The sequence below is a fragment of the Mus musculus genome (assembly GCF_000001635.26).
Source record: "Mus musculus strain C57BL/6J chromosome 1 unlocalized genomic contig, GRCm38.p6 C57BL/6J MMCHR1_RANDOM_CTG2".
Lineage (NCBI taxonomy): Eukaryota > Metazoa > Chordata > Mammalia > Rodentia > Muridae > Mus > Mus musculus.
In genome coordinates, this window is record NT_166281.1 from 185,919 (window position 1) to 202,487 (window position 16,569).

The window sequence follows — 16,569 nt, forward strand, 5'->3', positions numbered from 1 at the left end:
GGACTCCCCTCTCTGGAGCCAAAACTTCTAGGCCAGCAGAACCTAGAGTTATGGGGACAGGAAGCAAAAATTTTCCTAGAGGGTCACTAGGAGTGATAGTAAGTGGAACTATTCCTTTTTCCACCCCTTGATTCCTGGACCCATGAATCCTGGCTATGGGTGAAACTGTACCATATATCGAGCGCTGATTCAAAGCATATACTGCCTTCTGAAGAACTCTGCCCCAGCCTTCCAAGCTGTTACCACCTAATTGGCGCTGTAACTGCGTCTTCAAAAGGCCATTCCATCTTTCTATCAGCCCAGCTGCTTCAGGATGATGGGGAATGTGGTAAGACCAGTGTATTCCATGATCGTGGGCCCACTGTCGAACTTCTCTGGCTGTGAAATGAGTTCCTTGGTCAGAAGCAATACTGTGTGGAATACCATGACGATAGATGAGGCATTCTGTCAATCCGTGAATGGTGGTTTTAGCAGAGGCATTACGTGCAGGAAAGGCAAATCCATAACCAGAATAAGTATCTACTCCAGTAAGAACAAAACGCTGTCCTTTCCACGAAGGAAGTGGTCCAATGTAGTCAACCTGCCACCAGGTTGCTGGCTGGTCACCTCGAGGAATGGTGCCATATCTGGGGCTCAGTGTTGGTTTCTGCTGTTGGCAGATCTGGCAATCAGCAGCAGCAGTAGCCAGGTCAGCTTTGGTGAGTGGAAGCCCGTGTTGCTGAGCCCAAGCATAACCTCCATCTCGACCACCATGACCACTTTGTTCATGTGCCCATTGAGCAATGACAGGGATGGCTGGGGAGAGAGGCTGACTGTCCACAGAACGGGTCATCTTATACACTTGATTATTGAACTCCTCCTCGGCTGAAGTCAACTTTTGGTGAGCATTTACATGGGACACGAATATCTTCACATCCTTTGCCCATTTGGAGAGATCTATCCACATACTTCTTCCCCAGTTGTCTTTCTCACCAATTTTCCAATTGTGATCTTTCCAAGTCCCTGACCATCCAGCCAATCCATTGGCTACAGCCCATGAGTCAGTGAATAATCGTACATCTGGCCACTTCTTCTTACAAACAAACTGTAATACCATGTGTACTGCCCGAAGTTCTGCCCACTGTGAAGATTTCCCTTCACCTGTGTCTTTCAAGGTTGTCCCAGAAAGGGGTTGTAATGCTGCAGCTGTCCACTTCTGGGTGGTGCCTGCATAACGTGCAGAGCCATCAGTAAACCAGGCTCTAGTCTTCTCCTCTTCGGTCAGTTGATCATAGGGAACACCCCATGAGGCTATAGGTGCATGCTTGGCAGCAGATGGCATTGTAACAGGAGTAGAAACCATAGGCATTTGAGCAACTTCTTCATGTAACTTGCTTGTGCCTTCAGGACCTGCTCTGGCCCGATCACGTATATACCACTTCCATTTGATAATAGACTGCTGCTGTGCGCGTCCCACTTTATGACTTGCAGGGTCTGATAGTACCCAGCTCATGATGGGTAGTTCAGGTCGCATAGTAACTTGGTGTCCTATTGTCAAACGTTCAGTTTCCACTAAGGCCCAATAGCAGGCCAAGAGCTGTTTTTCAAAGGGAGAATAGTTGTCTGCAGATGATGGTAGAGCTTTGCTCCAAAATCCCAAAGGTCTTTTCTGTGATTCACCTACAGGGGCCTGCCAGAGGCTCCAAACAGCATCTCTATCAGCCACAGATACCTCAAGTACCATCGGGTCTGCTGGGTCATATGGTCCAAGTGGTAGAGCAGCCTGCACAGCAGCCTGGACCTGTTTAAGGGCCTTCTCCTGTTCCAGGCCCCACACAAAGCTAGCAGCTTTCCGAGTCACTTGGTAAATAGGCCTAAGTAACACACCCAAGTGAGGGATGTGTTGTCTCCAGAATCCAAATAGACCCACTAAACGTTGTGCTTCTTTCTTGGTTGTAGGAGGGGCCAGGTGCAATAACTTATCTTTCACCTTAGAAGGAATATCTCTGCATGCCCCACACCACTGGACTCCTAAGAATTTCACTGAGGTAGATGGTCCTTGAATTTTGGTTGGATTTATTTCCCATCCTCTGATACACATATGTGTTACCAATGAGTCCAAAGTGGTTGCTACTTCCTGCTCACTTGGTCCAATCAGCATAATGTCATCAATATAGTGCACCAATGTGATATTTTGTGGAAGATCCAAACGATCAAGATCCCTTCTAACTAAATTATGACACAGGGCAGGAGAGTTAATATATCCTTGAGGCAAAACTGTGAAGGTATACTGTTGGCCTTGCCAACTGAAAGCAAATTGCTTCTGGTGGTCCTTATGGACAGGTACTGAGAAGAAGGCATTTGCCAGATCAATAGCCGCATACCAGGTGCCAGGAGATGTGTTAATTTGCTCAAGTAACGAAACTACATCTGGTACAGCAGCTGCAATTGGAGTTACTACCTGATTTAGTTTTCGATAATCAACTGTCATTCTCCATGATCCATCTGTTTTCTGCACTGGCCAGATAGGAGAGTTAAACGGAGATGTGGTGGGAACCACCACCCCTGCGTCTTTCAAGTCCTTGATAGTGGCAGTAATTTCTGCAATGCCTCCAGGAATACGATACTGTTTTTGATTCACTATTTTCTTTGGCAAAGGCAACTCTAAAGGCTTCCATTTGGCCTTTCCAACCATAATAGCCCTCACTCTACAGTTCAGGGAACCAATATGAGAATTCTGCCAATTTCTGAGTATATCTATCCCAATTATACATTCTGGAACTGGGGAAATCACCACAGGATGTGTCCGGGGACCTACTGGACCTACTGTGAGTCGGACATCAGTCAAAACTCCATTAATCACCTGCCCTCCATAAGCCCCTACTTTAACTGCAGGGCCACAGTGTTTCTTGGGATCCCCTGGGATCAGTGTCAACTCAGAACCAGTATCCAGCAGACCCCGAAAAGTCTGATTATTTCCTTTTCCCCAGTGTACAGTTACCCTTGTAAAAGGCCGTAGGTCCCTCTGGGGAAGAACTGGAGAAAGGGTAACAGCAAAACCTTTGGGTGTCTTATCAAGATCCTTCCTCAGCGGAACCTGGCCACCCCTTCATTCAAGGGGTTCTGGATCTGTAAACTGTCTCAAGTCTGGAAATTGATTCACTGGCCGAGATTGCTGTTTACCACGATCTAATGTAGCCTTTCTTTCATTTGGCTGTTTACCACGATCTAATGTAGCCTTTCTTTCATTTGTTTGAGAATTTTTCTGCTTATACAGATCAAACAAATATGCAGTAGGCTTCCTATGTATTTCATTCCTGGAAACACCATGATTGGTTAGCCAGTACCAAAGGTCCAACCGAGTCATGCCATTATAAATTTCACCTTTCCTGTGCTGACCATTACTGGGTATGTTATTATAAACATTCTTTTGTCTACGCTGTCCATTATAATAACTAGAATCACCTTGTCTCCGGCGATTCAATGCTGCCACCTGGCCCTTGTTACCTCGGAATCCAACTAAACCCAGTGAATTTAATTCATCTAATTGAGCGGAAGCATCTCCAATGCTAAGATCTGGCATAAGGAAAAGGGAAAGAACAAAACCCTTCAAATGTGCTGGTGCCCCTCTCACCAATTTGCGTCTTATAGAGCTGGTGAAAGGCATATCTTCTGGACCTTCCCATTGTGGACAATTATGCTTTACACAATATATCCACTCTAGCATTGCAATTTCCCTAAGTCTTAAAATCCCTTCATCAACACTAAGCCACGGAATATCAGGCATTTCCAAGTCATTTCCAGTAGGCCATCTTTTGATAAACACCTCAGCCAACCATTCAAACAAACTTTTGACACCTTTTTTAACTATGCGAGCTTCCGTATTAAACCTAGAATCTCTACTCAGAGGACCCATGTCAATAAACTCAGCCTGCTCTAGTTTTATGTTCCTTCCACCCTTATCCCACACCCTTAAAATCCATTCCCACACATATTCACCAGGTTTCTGCTTGAATGAATTAGCAAACTCATTAAGCTCCTTAGTAGTGTAGCGAATTTCCTCATGGACTACACTTTCTACCTCCCCTCTAGGAGCCTGTTTTGCTTTGAGTCTGGTTACAGGTCTAGAAGAAACTATTGGTGGGCCGTGAGCAGACTCTGCAAAATTAATTTCCTCATGTGGGGAAGGCATTATTTCAAGAGGTGGGGCTGAGGGTACTACTTCCTCAGGTGGGGCAAACCCTTGAGAATCTGAGGATTCAAAATTCTCAGCTTCAACATGGTCTTCCCACACATCCCCATCCCATGTTGTAGGATCCCATTCTTTGCCAATTAGAGCCCTTACTTTAACTGTCGACACACTCTGAGGCTGAGACTTGAATTTTCGCTGTAGTTCAGCCAACCTTACAATGAGAGTTTCTGTTTGATTTTCTGCAACTTGAGCTCTATTGCTACAAGAGAGAAGATTCTCCTCAAGGACACACTTAGCAACTTTTAGATCGTTTACTTCTGTCTGGAGCCTTTCGATTTTATCACACAACTCCTTCCTTTCATTCATCATTTTTTCCACAGATACTAAGAGAAGCCAGCCAGTAAAATCATTTTTCGATTTTTTCCCCATCTTGTAGAAAGCTTTGTGCACTGAATCACCTAATTCATTAAGAAAATCAAGGGCATTAGCTTCTTTAAGTTCGGAATATAGTTTCAACCATGGGTCTTCAAAATTCTCTGAGCTCCCAGGAGGGAGAGAATCTGGAGAGGTTTCAATAGTTGAAAGTGCTGGTGGATCAACAAGCCAATTCCAGAATTTTAAAAGATTCATCCTTGTACTTCTGTTACTCTAGAACCACTCCTGGTACCAACTTCTGTATTAGTCAGGGTTCTCTAGAGTCACAGAACTTATGGATAGTCTCTAGATAATAAAGGAATTTATTGATGACTTACAGTCGGCAGCTCAATTCCCAACAATCGTTCAGTCACAGCTGTGAATGGAAGTCCAAGGATCTAGCAGTTACTCAGTCTCACGCAGCAAGCAGGCGAAGGAGCAGGAGCAAGAGCTAGACTCCCTTCTTCCAATGTCCTTATATTGTCTCCAGCAGAAGGTGTAGCCCAGATTAAAGGTGTGTTCCACCACACCTTTAATCCCAGATGAAAGGCGTAGCCCAGATTAAAGGTGTGTTCCTTAAACTCGGAGATTCAATCTTCTGGAATCCATAGCCAATATGGCTCAAGATCTTCAAACCAAGATCCAGATAAGGATCTCCAAGCCTCCAGATAAGGGTCACTGGTGAGCCTTCCAATTCCGGATTGTAGTTCATTCCAAATATTGTCAAGTTGACAACCAGGAATAGCCACTACACACCCCATAGAAAATAAACGTCTAGATGAGGCACTGATCTTCTCAAGCATATAACATTACATTGCTCATCAAGCAAAAGTAGAAGATGAAAGTACTAAGATAATGAGCTTAGGAGAGATGGGAGAAGCTACTGTGATTAGGCGAGGCATTCCAGGGAAGGGACAAGGGCTTTTATCACATCTAGTCAGGTCCTGGTGGCTTAGAATGATTGATTATAGAGACAAGCATAGATGAGTCTTTCAGGACCTCTGAAATACATCTGTGACCACATAATCTGGAAGTTCCATTTTCAAAAAGATCTCAACTTCACAGTTGAGGGGCTTTGTCAAAGAAAGCAACATTTCCCCGAGAATAGTGTAGAATGACAAGTACTGGTGGGGAAGTGGAGCCACTAGAGAACCTCCTCCCTTGTTATATAGAGCTACTTGACAAACATGTAAAGCCCCCGTCCTGCGCCCCCCACCCCGGAATTCCATTGTGAAGTGGAACCATTAGTTAAGTCCTGCTGATTATTAAGTACAAAACGCAGAGTGGTTGTGAGAACACAAGGAGGAGCCCGGGTTCTGCCGTGGGAGACTGGCTTTGAGACAGCAACCCCATGATGAATGGAAGAAGGATGTGTGGTTCTCAGTGTGAACAGTGTGTTGCCATGGGTGGACTACCAGGCTCTCAAGAGAAGCACGGGCTAAAAGGGGGACATCAATGACCTGATAGTAGTTGACTCAAGCTTACATCCACAGTGAGAAAAATGACTTATTCTCAGACTGGCAAGCCATCATGTGCCTTTGTGAACGTTCCATGGTAGAGTAGGACCAAGGTTCTTTGTACTTTGGCTTCTGTCTGGTGGGTGGGTCCACATTCATTAATTTGTGAGGCTGGTTTGGCTTGGGAACTTGTCAGACCTTCAAGTCCATCTGTCTGTTTTGTTCCGTTATTTTCTGCTATTCAGAAAGATGGGCGAATCAGGGGCAGAAACAAGGGAAATCACTTTTTAAAAGTTCCCGAGATTAAATGTAGCAAGAATAAACATAGAGACAGAATATTTGCTACATACTGTACCTACAAATTAAGACAGAAATTTCTCTATGTTGATTTCTACACGCATCTTTAACTAACCTGACTCAGAAATAAAAGCACAATGAAACAAGTTCCAGTTGAGACTGAGTCACTTGGTGTGGTGGTTCAGGAACACTATCTGAATTGTGCACAAGCAGTCTGGAATTTGCATCTGTAGGACACTCCCAGCAAGCCTTCAGATGATCTTATGGATAACAGCATATATGGAAGCTGGAGACTACCACTCCCATACCTGAAGCTGAAAGCTTGTTGAGTGAAGGCCCTGGTAGGGGTGGGAGGAGACACTGCACTCAAAGCATATGGCTTCTACAGAAAAGGCCACAATTGGTTGTGTCTAGAACTTCGAGAAGCAGGTATTTCAGGGTCTGTAGACTTTGCAAAGCAGAAGTGGTTATGCACAGGCTACCCTGAAACAATCATCCAAGCAGTTGGAAGGTGACTACTGCTGATTGGCTGGATTTAAAATTTGTACCACCGCTTCTGATTGGGTAGATTTCAGATGCATGGTTAGCAAGCAGGTAGTCGATGGCTAAATGGGAAGGGTTGGGAATTGGTAACATCAGCAAAGGTTTCCTTTGACTGTTTTCAAAGCACAGTTTTATTCTTCCTCGTGGAAGGTAAGAACGTTAAATCTTAGTTTATGACTACCTGTAGTAAATTAAAGGTGGGAAATGAGAAGTAATGTAGATGTGGAAAGAGAATGGCTCCATTTGATCTCAGGTGTGATTGCTGGAGCAGGCATTCTGTTCACATCTTTTTCTTTTCTTTTTTTTTTTTTTTTTTTGGTTTTTCCGAGACAGGGTTTCTCTGTGTAGCCCTGGCTATCCTGGAACTCACTTTGTAGACCAGGCTGGCATCAAACTCAGAAATCCGCCTGCCTTTGCCTACCAAGTGCTGGGATTAAAGGTGTGCGCCAACACGCCCAGCTCATCCATTCATTCATTTTTTCATTGATAGTTGACATATAGTTTAATGAGAGACTATTTCATGCCAAGCACAGGGGGGATATAGGAAACACATATGGCTCATGTCGTCAGGAGCTTACACATAGGCCAAGTAACACAGAGATAACTGCTCAGCCGGAACCTGATTTTCATGCTATGAAACACAGTATGAAGGATGAGTTTCTTTAGACAGGAGCCAGCTCTGTCTGAGGCTTGCAGACATATGCAATGGTAAAAATGCAGAATTTGTCATTCAGCAGAGTGACTACTCTACTACTTCAGTTTTCTTCTTTGAAGAGTAGAGAAATCACAAGGGGAGCCCAGGTTGGGCCCAGACACTCGAGAGAGAAGCATGTGTCAACCGAGAGTGTGAAAACAAAGTGGACTTTTAGAACCAAGGTGCTGGCACGTTGTCAAATGAACATAAAATCAGCAGGTCTCAGGTAGAGAACAGCCTCTGTTGTTCCCACTGGCTCCCTGTAGCTTCAGCTTTCTGGCTCCCCTACCTCTAGAGGACTCTCCCTTGCAGCAGGCACAGTCAATCAGTTCTGGTGTAGACTGTTGCTGCAGAACTTGGGAGTGGTTCCTGTTCCTTTTGCTTGGGCATTTTGAAATGCAGCTCTGAGGGCCAAGAGCTGGGGTTTCATTCCTCACTTGCCATCCGAGGGTCACTGGCAGCCAAGTCACTTCCTGTGTTGCCAGCAGGATGCACTTTTTCAGTTTCTCCTCACTTGTCCTGCCTGGGGAAGCTTCCTCTTCAGGGATGTGCTTCTCTAACCTCTTCCCACCTCGCCTTTGGCACTCTCCCATCTTCTACTCTGAGATGTCACCAGTCAATTAAAATGTGTCATTGGTCTGGCAAATGGCTCACTACCTCGAGGTCCTTGCCACCAAGCCTGGTGACCTGAATTTGATCCCTGCAACCCATATGGTGGAAGAACAGACCCAACTCACAAGTTGTTTCTTGGCCTCTCCATGTGTACCATGGAACATATGCCCAACCTCCACATACTGATAAATGTCATAATTATGATAATGATAATAATGATAAAAACACTGTGACCTTTCTGATACTGTCATCCATTGGTTTCCCCATTGCTTCCTGGAAGCCTTCCAAGTCCGTTTTCTCCCACCTCAGTTCTTTCCATGATCCTGGATGCTTTCAAGTGCTGGGATAGCAGGCAAACAATCCAATACTCCAGCTGCTCAAGTCTTTATCTCCTCACGTCTGGTTCTTGTTTTCCCTTCACAAATTCTTGGGTTCTCATGCCCAGAAGTCATCCTTAGGATCTACCATTGTCTGTTCCCTAGCTTAATTTCCCAAGAACTGATTCAAAGAATTCTCATTTTAACACTTGTCCTTGAAGCTTGCACCTTCTAGTTCAAAACTCTGATCTCTTCTTCCTTCCCAGCTGATCATTTAAAAAGGTTAGGGTTGAGATCAGAGAGATAACTCGGAGTTAAAACATACACATATACACACGTGCAAGTGCACAATTAACAGACAAAAACATAGTTGAATTCTTTAAATAAAAAAGAATGACAGCTCTATGTGACTATAAAAGACTTTGTTTTCTTTTCTTCTTAGCAAGAAGAAAAAAACGTCCGAACTGGTCAAATTCCAAAAGAAGACTGCAGAAAAAAAAGCCCCGTCAAGATGAGATGATGGGTAAGGGGATGCTGGAGGAGACTCCAGCAAGGGGGTACAGGAGGAGGCTTCAGCAAAGCCTGTAGATCTGATGGAGTTCGTTCTGAACTCACTGGATAGGCAGGCACACAGGAGTTCTGGTCAGCACAGCGAACTGGCTTTAAATTTCACCAGACCTGTTTTGCCACTGAGTAAATGGTGAACTGGAACATGTTGGAATCCTGTTCTGAGGTTACACAGCCCAAGGTGAAGGGTGCAGAGTGTCAGGTTTCCTCTTTATTTATGCACACTAGGATGGAAACCATCCTTCCTAACTAAAGGGAGAGTAAATAAACTTTGCTACTTTGAGATAAGGTACAGAAGAGCCTGGGTCCTAGCCCTGACAGGCAGTTCAGAGAAAAAGCCCCCAGAAAAGCTTCAGAAAGGTGTTCTCATGTCAGTGGATGCAGCTGTCCTTGGGGAGGCAGCTTCCAAAGTCCCGAGAGGAAAAAGTGCTGTGTCCTCCCCTCCTCAGTGAAGGACACTCATCCATCCACCAGTCCTGTCCACTGCAGAGCCTCTGGGCCTCTGCCACCCCTCACCCAGAAGCTGTCTTCACGACAGACATAGGGCTGTCCCTGCGATGCTTTAGAGGTGCCCAGTGGCCTTCGGGTGTTGCCTGTTTGAACATGGGTGCTACATGGAAGTCCCTTCCTCACTGCCTGAAGAATCCCAGGCCTGTGCCTCATGGTTTATGAGTCTTAGAAACAGGAATCAGAATCTGCCCTGATCCCGAATCCCTCCATATTTATTTATTTGGTTAAATCTTCATTTGTTTGGTTGGTTTGGTTTTTGGTTTGGTTTGGTTTTTCTTTGTGTGCCCTTGGATGTCCTGGAACTAGCTCTGTAAACCAGGCTGGCCTCAAGGAATCAAAACTCACATATACCTGCCTGCCTCTGCCTCTCAAGAGCCAGGATTAAATGTGTGCACCAGCACTGCCCAGCTACCTGGTTAATTCTTATAAGAACTCCCTGGGGTGGGAACTTATAGTGATGTGTGGGGAGAAAGCATGGTGCACATAAGATAAAGCAGCAAAAGTGAGGTACATTCACTTGGAAGGGGGGCTGGGATCGGGAGCCTATGTAGGAAGGAAGGAGTGTTCCAGGAACCTCCATTTCAACCACACATGAGTCGTCTCAGCAGGAGTGGCCTCACCTGGACATGGAGTTCAAGAGAAGCTCAAGGCGGTGAGCAGGAGGACTTTGTGGAAAGATGACTCATCTACGAACGTGAAGGAGGTGACCAAGACACTGAGAGCAAGGATAAGGTGTGGCACCTGCCATTGGAAAGGCTCAGCCTGGGCAAATCTCTCAGAGCTGGTGCAGGGGTCGAGGGATACATGACCTCCGTGTTAGCAGAGAGATTTTCAGAGAGAACAGGCGAGGGGCAAAGAGAGGTAAGGAATGGCCAAGGAGTTTTTGATAAAGAAACAGCCACAGGTCACCTCAGTTGAGACCTAAGAAAGAGGGTGTCAACCCTTTAGATTTAACAATCGTAAAGATTACTAAAAACTTCCCAAGGTCTACGTCTGTGTTGTTTATGTCTACCTGTTTCTCCATTATTCATAATTAAAAAAAAACATAATTTAAAATAAAATCTTTGTTTAAAGTGAAATAATTTGGTCAAGGAAGCATGTGAGAGAAAATTATTTCTGAAGCAAAAACAAACTTAGAAGACGGGTGTCCATGCAAGCTCCTGCAGTTCTCAGTGATGTCGGGCTCTGTGAGAAACAGGTAGATGCTTAGAGCTGCATCTGAACTCACGCACCTGACTGTGGCTGTGGCTGAGGATGGGGAGAGGATCTCGCTGCACATGGAACTCCAGTCCTTTGCAAGGGCACTGCATGCTCTTAACCAGCCCCATCATCTGTCAGCTAGACTCTGAATCCTTATCTCTGGTACTGTTGTTCTCTGCTAAAATAAACTGTTACGCCAGCTGCATGTGGTAGCCTGTGCCTATAATCCCAGCACTTAGGAGGCAAAGGTGGGTAGATCTCTTTGTGTCCAATCTCTTTGATCTTCTTTCTTTCTTTCTTTCTTTCTTTCTTTCTTTCTTTCTTTCTTTCTTTCTTTCTTTCTTTTTTGGTTTTTTTTTTTTTTTGATACAGTGGTTTGGTTTGTTTGTTTTTTTGCTATGTACCCCTAGCTGGCTTCAAACTCACTATGTAAATCAGCCTGGCTTCAAATTCAGAAAGATAAGATACACTTGCCTCTGCCTACCAAGTACTCAGATTCAACGTGTGACCCTCCACACTGGCTCTCCATCTTGGACAGGTCTTCTACTCATATAAGACTTTATAATGTCTCAGACATTTGGAAAGTATTGAACTATATTGTGAGCTAGCAACACAGGCACATACATATTCTTGGGACAACTATGTAATTTGGAGACGTGACAGAAGTGTTCTTTCTATACTGAACTTTCCACTTTCCCACCCTCGGGAGAGGAGGCAACTTGGAGTCTGCAATCCTCAGCTCTGAAGTATGTGAGGCCCTTCGAGGGTTGGGAGACTCCTCACGGAGTGTCCACGGACAAAGAACAGTGTTTCTTTCTTCTTCTTTCTTTTAGAGATCAGCAAAGAGGCATCAAAAACAAGTGGTAGAAAGAGGCCCAGCACAGCACGAAGAACCACACAAGTTAAGGATGGGGCACTGTGGGTCTCAAGATGCAGCCAGCAGGGACCCACAGTCAGAGCAGCCAGGCTGCTCTAAGCCAGACTTCCACTGCCCTAAAGAGCCCTTTGGATATTTCTTTTCTCACCACAACCTTCTCATGATAGCTTAAGACTACTTATACATAGACATGCATGGACTGGACTATGTGTGTGGTGTTATTCATCTTTCCCCCCTCCTATAAAAATATAATGTTTGACCACTGAGGACAGTATCGCCACTGCTGAGAATCTGTGTTCGAGAATATTGCTCACCCTACACTGAAAATCTCCAGCTTATGAATCAGGGTTGTTTCTAGAAATCCAGGCTCTTCCCAGACGGCTCAAAGGTTAAGGAGCACTGGCTGCTCTTCCAGAGGACCCAGGTTTTGATTCCCAGCATCCACATGGTGGCTCAAAATGATCTTTTAACTCAAGCTCAAGGAGATCCAATGACTTCTTCTAGCCTCCGGGAGCACCAGGCATGATCGTGGTACACAGCTATACATGCAAGCAAAACAAAACACCCATATACAGACATAACTATGCATAGGCAACCCGCACTGTTACAAAAGGACTCATGGGCCAAAGGGTCCGTATGTAGGTCAGAGGATGAGTATTATGGAGAGCAGAGGATAAGTTTTGTGGAATTAAGGCTCCTAGAATGAGATTCATGGTGCCAGGCTTACATAGCAAGCCCCATTACTCGAGGAGCCAACTCTTGATCCCACCACACATCTCTGGCGCACAAAAACTACTGCTTGCTTTAAGAAATGAGCTCTGGAATCTTCTGTTTCTCCCCCAAAGTCTCTCTCCTCCCTTTCCCCTCCCTCTGTCGTCGTCGTCTTCTTCTTCTTCTTCTTCTTCTTCTTCTTCTTCTTCTTCTTCTTCTTCTTCTTCTTCTTCTTCTTCTTCTTCTTCTTCTTCTCCTCTTCCTCCTCCTCCTCCTCCTCCTCTTCCTCCCTCTCCTCTTCCTCCTCCTCCCTTTCCTCTTCCTCCCTCTTCCTCCTCTCTCGTCCTCCTCCTCTTCCTCCTTTTCTTCTTTATTCTTTTATTTTTATTTAAACAGCCCAGTTTCTGCAAATCACTGGGGATGCTCTTCTATGTTCCATGCCTTCGTGGAACACAGATACTCTCCCAGCCCCCAGTAGCAGAGAGCACCTCACTGCTTTGCAAATTCCAGTCCTTCAGGTTGGTTCCTCTTAGTCAGCACTATAACTGCCATCCCTGTCGAGAACAGAGCACACTGTGTGCTCCCACCACCACCACCACCTCTTCCTCATAGTCACCCAGAAGAAATCCTATCTTCCTGCTCCCTCTGTGTTCCACACCCATAGGTACCACCTTAAATAAGTATTGCTTTCACAAGGAAATCCCCCCAACTCCCAACCCTTCTCCTCTCCCCCTCCCCCCTTCTCACCCCTCCCACTCCACCCCCACCCCCACCCACCCCAGTCCAGGGGCAGGAGCATAGATAGGTCTCTGGATGTGGCTTGCCCCAGGGACTTCTCTTCAAGGCTCTTTCAGACTTTTGGTCAATTGTCTGTGTGCCTTCTATTTACTTTGTGGGTGGCACTGGAGGTCAGAAGTGGATCAGTCTTGTTTTCTGTTTTGTGTCTGGCTACCTTGTGCCTCTGTTTATACCTAAACAACTAACAAATCAGGACAGTGGCCAGGACACTATGAATGCCCATACCACGGCCTATGCTTCCCTCTGCTGGACGGTCCTTGTACTGCGCATTGCGTGGATTGTTTCTCTGGGACCTTATGCAGAGGCTTGATTGGACGGGGTAAATCCATGCCCTTGCCCATCATGCGGTCATTTGATTGTCATGATCGAACTCAAGAAAAAGGTAAAAGACTCAGAGGAGCTAAAATCCACTTAGGTGCTTCTGAAGGCTTTTTTTTTTTCCTTTACAATGAAAAAGCGAATATTCCCAGATGCTTCTTTAGTCTTTTTTTATGAAACACTTAAGGAAGCAGGAGCCCAGATCCATGCTGACTGTTGTCCTCCTACAGCTTCCCCTGACTTCGAGCACATGCCCCTCCCATATTCATATCTCACTGAATCCAGTTGATTCTGGATATGGAGCCATCTGCTGGAGCACGGGCAACCTAGGAGGTACCACACACCCCATCAGCTGGCAAGTTCCTCCTGCAGAGAAGATACAGAGATAGCTCTGATCTGTCTGCATCCCAGGGCCAGCTCCCTGTCACTGTCAGGGTTCCTCACTCTCCCCATGTCTGAGCCACTCACCCCATCTATTAAGTGGATGATGCTTGCCTTCTTTTTGTTGGAATGAATGATGCAATTCTTGATGGTCTTGATCTGTCTGAGACGTCTCCAGGCACCCTACTTCAGCCCTTCCCCCTCACCCAGGCTCTTGGTCCTCGGGACATCCCTGGACATGCCACCTTCTCAGGTGTAGCCATCACCTTAGCATTTCCCCCTGTGTTCTGGAAGCATCCACAAGCTGCTCTTTGGATTGCTAATTAGGTTTTTTCCATCCCATCTCTCCCCTTCCTTATCAGGCTTCCTCCATAGAAGCTCCTTCACATCAGGAAATTGTTTTTTATCTTTAATTGCTTACTTACAGGCTCCCGGTTGTTTGCTCACACTAATGAGGGGCTACACCAGCTGTTGCAGCTCCTTAACTAGGGCTTGATTAGCCCTGGCCCTCCAGCTCTGTTGCCCGAAGCCATTGTAGTTCCTCTCGTGGGCCATTTCCACCCAGTGACTGCAGCTTGCCTTGGCAAACTTCCTGGATTTCTGATCTCCATTGTAATATAGGCTTCACCTTACAGCTTCATGCACAGCAGACTCGGATATCCCATGAAGAGAATATGGCCTGGTGTTAGTGTGTAAAGGAATGTGCTAGGGGTTTCTTTTTTTTTTTTAATTTTTATTAGGTATTTTCCTCTTTTACATTTCCAATGCTATCCCAAAAGTCCCCCATACCCTCCCCCCCCACACACACTCCCCTACCCACCCACTCGCAATTTTTGGCCCTGGCATTCTCCTGCATATAAAGTTTGCAAGTCCAATGGGCCGCTCTTTCCATTGATGGCGACTAGGCCATCTTTTGATACATATGCAGATAGAGTCAAGTGCTCTGGGGTACTGGTTTGTTCCTAATGTTGTTAGGGGTTTCTGTTGTCATGGTTGTTGTTGTTTTCAGATTGTGTCTTGCCTTCTGGAGGGTGAGAGGTAGGTTTTGGGTTTTGGTTTGTTTGGATTTTTTAAGACAGGGTTTCTTTATGTGGCCTTAGTTGTCCTGGAACTTGCTCTGTAGACCAGGCTGGCCTCGAACTCAGAGACCCACTGGTGCTGGGATGAAAGGTGTTCACCTCACTGCCGGGCTGAGAGTCTTCTTTTTACAAGAGGCTTGAGATTCTGTTTGCAGATGTAGGATGACTCTGCCTGGCTGGAAGTATGAACAGCACCATCTGCTTAACCCTGACTACACAACACAGATGATAAATTACTTACTCCTGGGTATAGAGAAGGTCCTCTCTATAAACTTGTTAGAGTGAACTGGGACTATATGTAGATTCCTATAAGCAAACAAAATCATATCAGAAAAACCAAACCAAAGATACCAGTCTGAGAAAGCACGTGGCTCCCTCATCTATGCCCTTTAAAGAGAACACCTGGCACTGTGATGGTGATGGTCCCCACCAACCTATCATCTGACCACTCCGTAGGTGCATCGAGGGTCTAATGGGTGAAGAATTCCTGAAGTCCCAATGCCTTCGATTCAGCCTGGTCCCCACTTTGCCACAGATTACTCAAGTTGCCATCTACCATCCTCTTATTGATCCATCTTGCGCTGCCATCCAGTGCAATTGCTCATCCATTCATCTGGACCCAGTCTTGCCTTTTAGATTCTGCAGTGGAACTCAACTCTACAGCTCAACCATGACCCTGCAGTCAAATCCAACCATGACTTCAGTGCCTGTCCAGAGGGCTCAGGGTCCTTTGTTATCTCACCCTACAGACTCCTATGACTTTCCAGCTGTCTCCCAACTCTGGCTTGTCAAGTGTTTGCCACCTTAACTCTTGGTAGCTAGCCTGTAATATATAGATATAGGGATAGAGGTGGATAGAGATATGTTACATATGACTTATGTTGTTAGTAAGTTATAAACTTATGTTTAATGTATCAGCTAAGAGTTAGTAATTATGTTGGAATGGCCTGTTTGCCTTGGCCAGGGTCATTAAGGAAAGCGGAGCTATCTGACAGATGACTACCAGTGAAACCACTGCTTGTGGATTTGTTATTATTCAATAAAGTGTTTTAGAAGGACATAAATACGTTTACCTCTGTTTGTGACACAGCACGCTCACGACACCCTGCTACGCATTGCTTGGCTCCAGTGGCCTCCTGTAACCGTGTTGCAAGCTTTCATGACTCCCTCACTCTGGCATTTTGAACCTTGCAACATCAGTACCATGCAGATGGTACCCAGCTGCTGTCAGCTCAAGATGCGGCCTGTCCCCCTCGAACAACTACCACAGCCTTTCTGTGACTTCATAACTGAACTAAAAAGACACTTACTTAGTTAAGCAGCCATTTTTCAACAGGGCTCCCTTGAGGCTCTGTCATTGTTAGACGCGCTCTCATTGCAAATGAATTTACACTGCTATCTTCTGGAGCTTTCCATGAGTGGGTTCTTGCCCTCAAAGCACCTTTCCTGTTGTTCTTGTGCAAAGTCGGAGGTTATCTCTTTAATGTTGCTAATCTTTTAACAATTGCATGTACTTTACCTACACCTGCTCTGTCCCCAACGTTAACAAGCGTCGGGGCCCTTTGCTCATCAAACTTCATATTAGTGTCACAACTTCAACCAGTTTATAGTCCTTCTCTCCAA

At 45.5% G+C, this 16,569-nt stretch overlaps 1 protein-coding gene across 16 annotated transcripts in view; it reads left to right on the forward strand.

Moving 5' to 3' along the window:
• The window catches only part of LOC100041057 (nuclear body protein SP140-like), a 49,315-nt gene extending 33,305 nt beyond the window's left edge, over positions 1 to 16,010 (forward strand). For 9 of the 16 annotated variants that reach the window (XM_011249819.3, XM_011249814.1, XM_011249815.1 and 6 more), the window contains 2 exons: positions 8,948 to 9,028; positions 10,179 to 10,987. In XM_011249819.3, coding sequence (XP_011248121.1) covers positions 8,948 to 9,028; positions 10,179 to 10,390 — 293 coding nt within the window. In that variant the 3' untranslated portion in view covers positions 10,391 to 10,987. Of the gene's footprint in view, positions 1 to 8,947; positions 9,029 to 10,178; positions 10,988 to 11,615; positions 11,685 to 15,402 lie in introns of those variants that run through there. The other 7 variants (XM_011249820.2, XM_030251629.1, XM_030251628.1 and 4 more) reach the window with 4 other exon arrangements.
• The last annotated feature ends 559 nt before the right edge of the window (positions 16,011 to 16,569 follow it).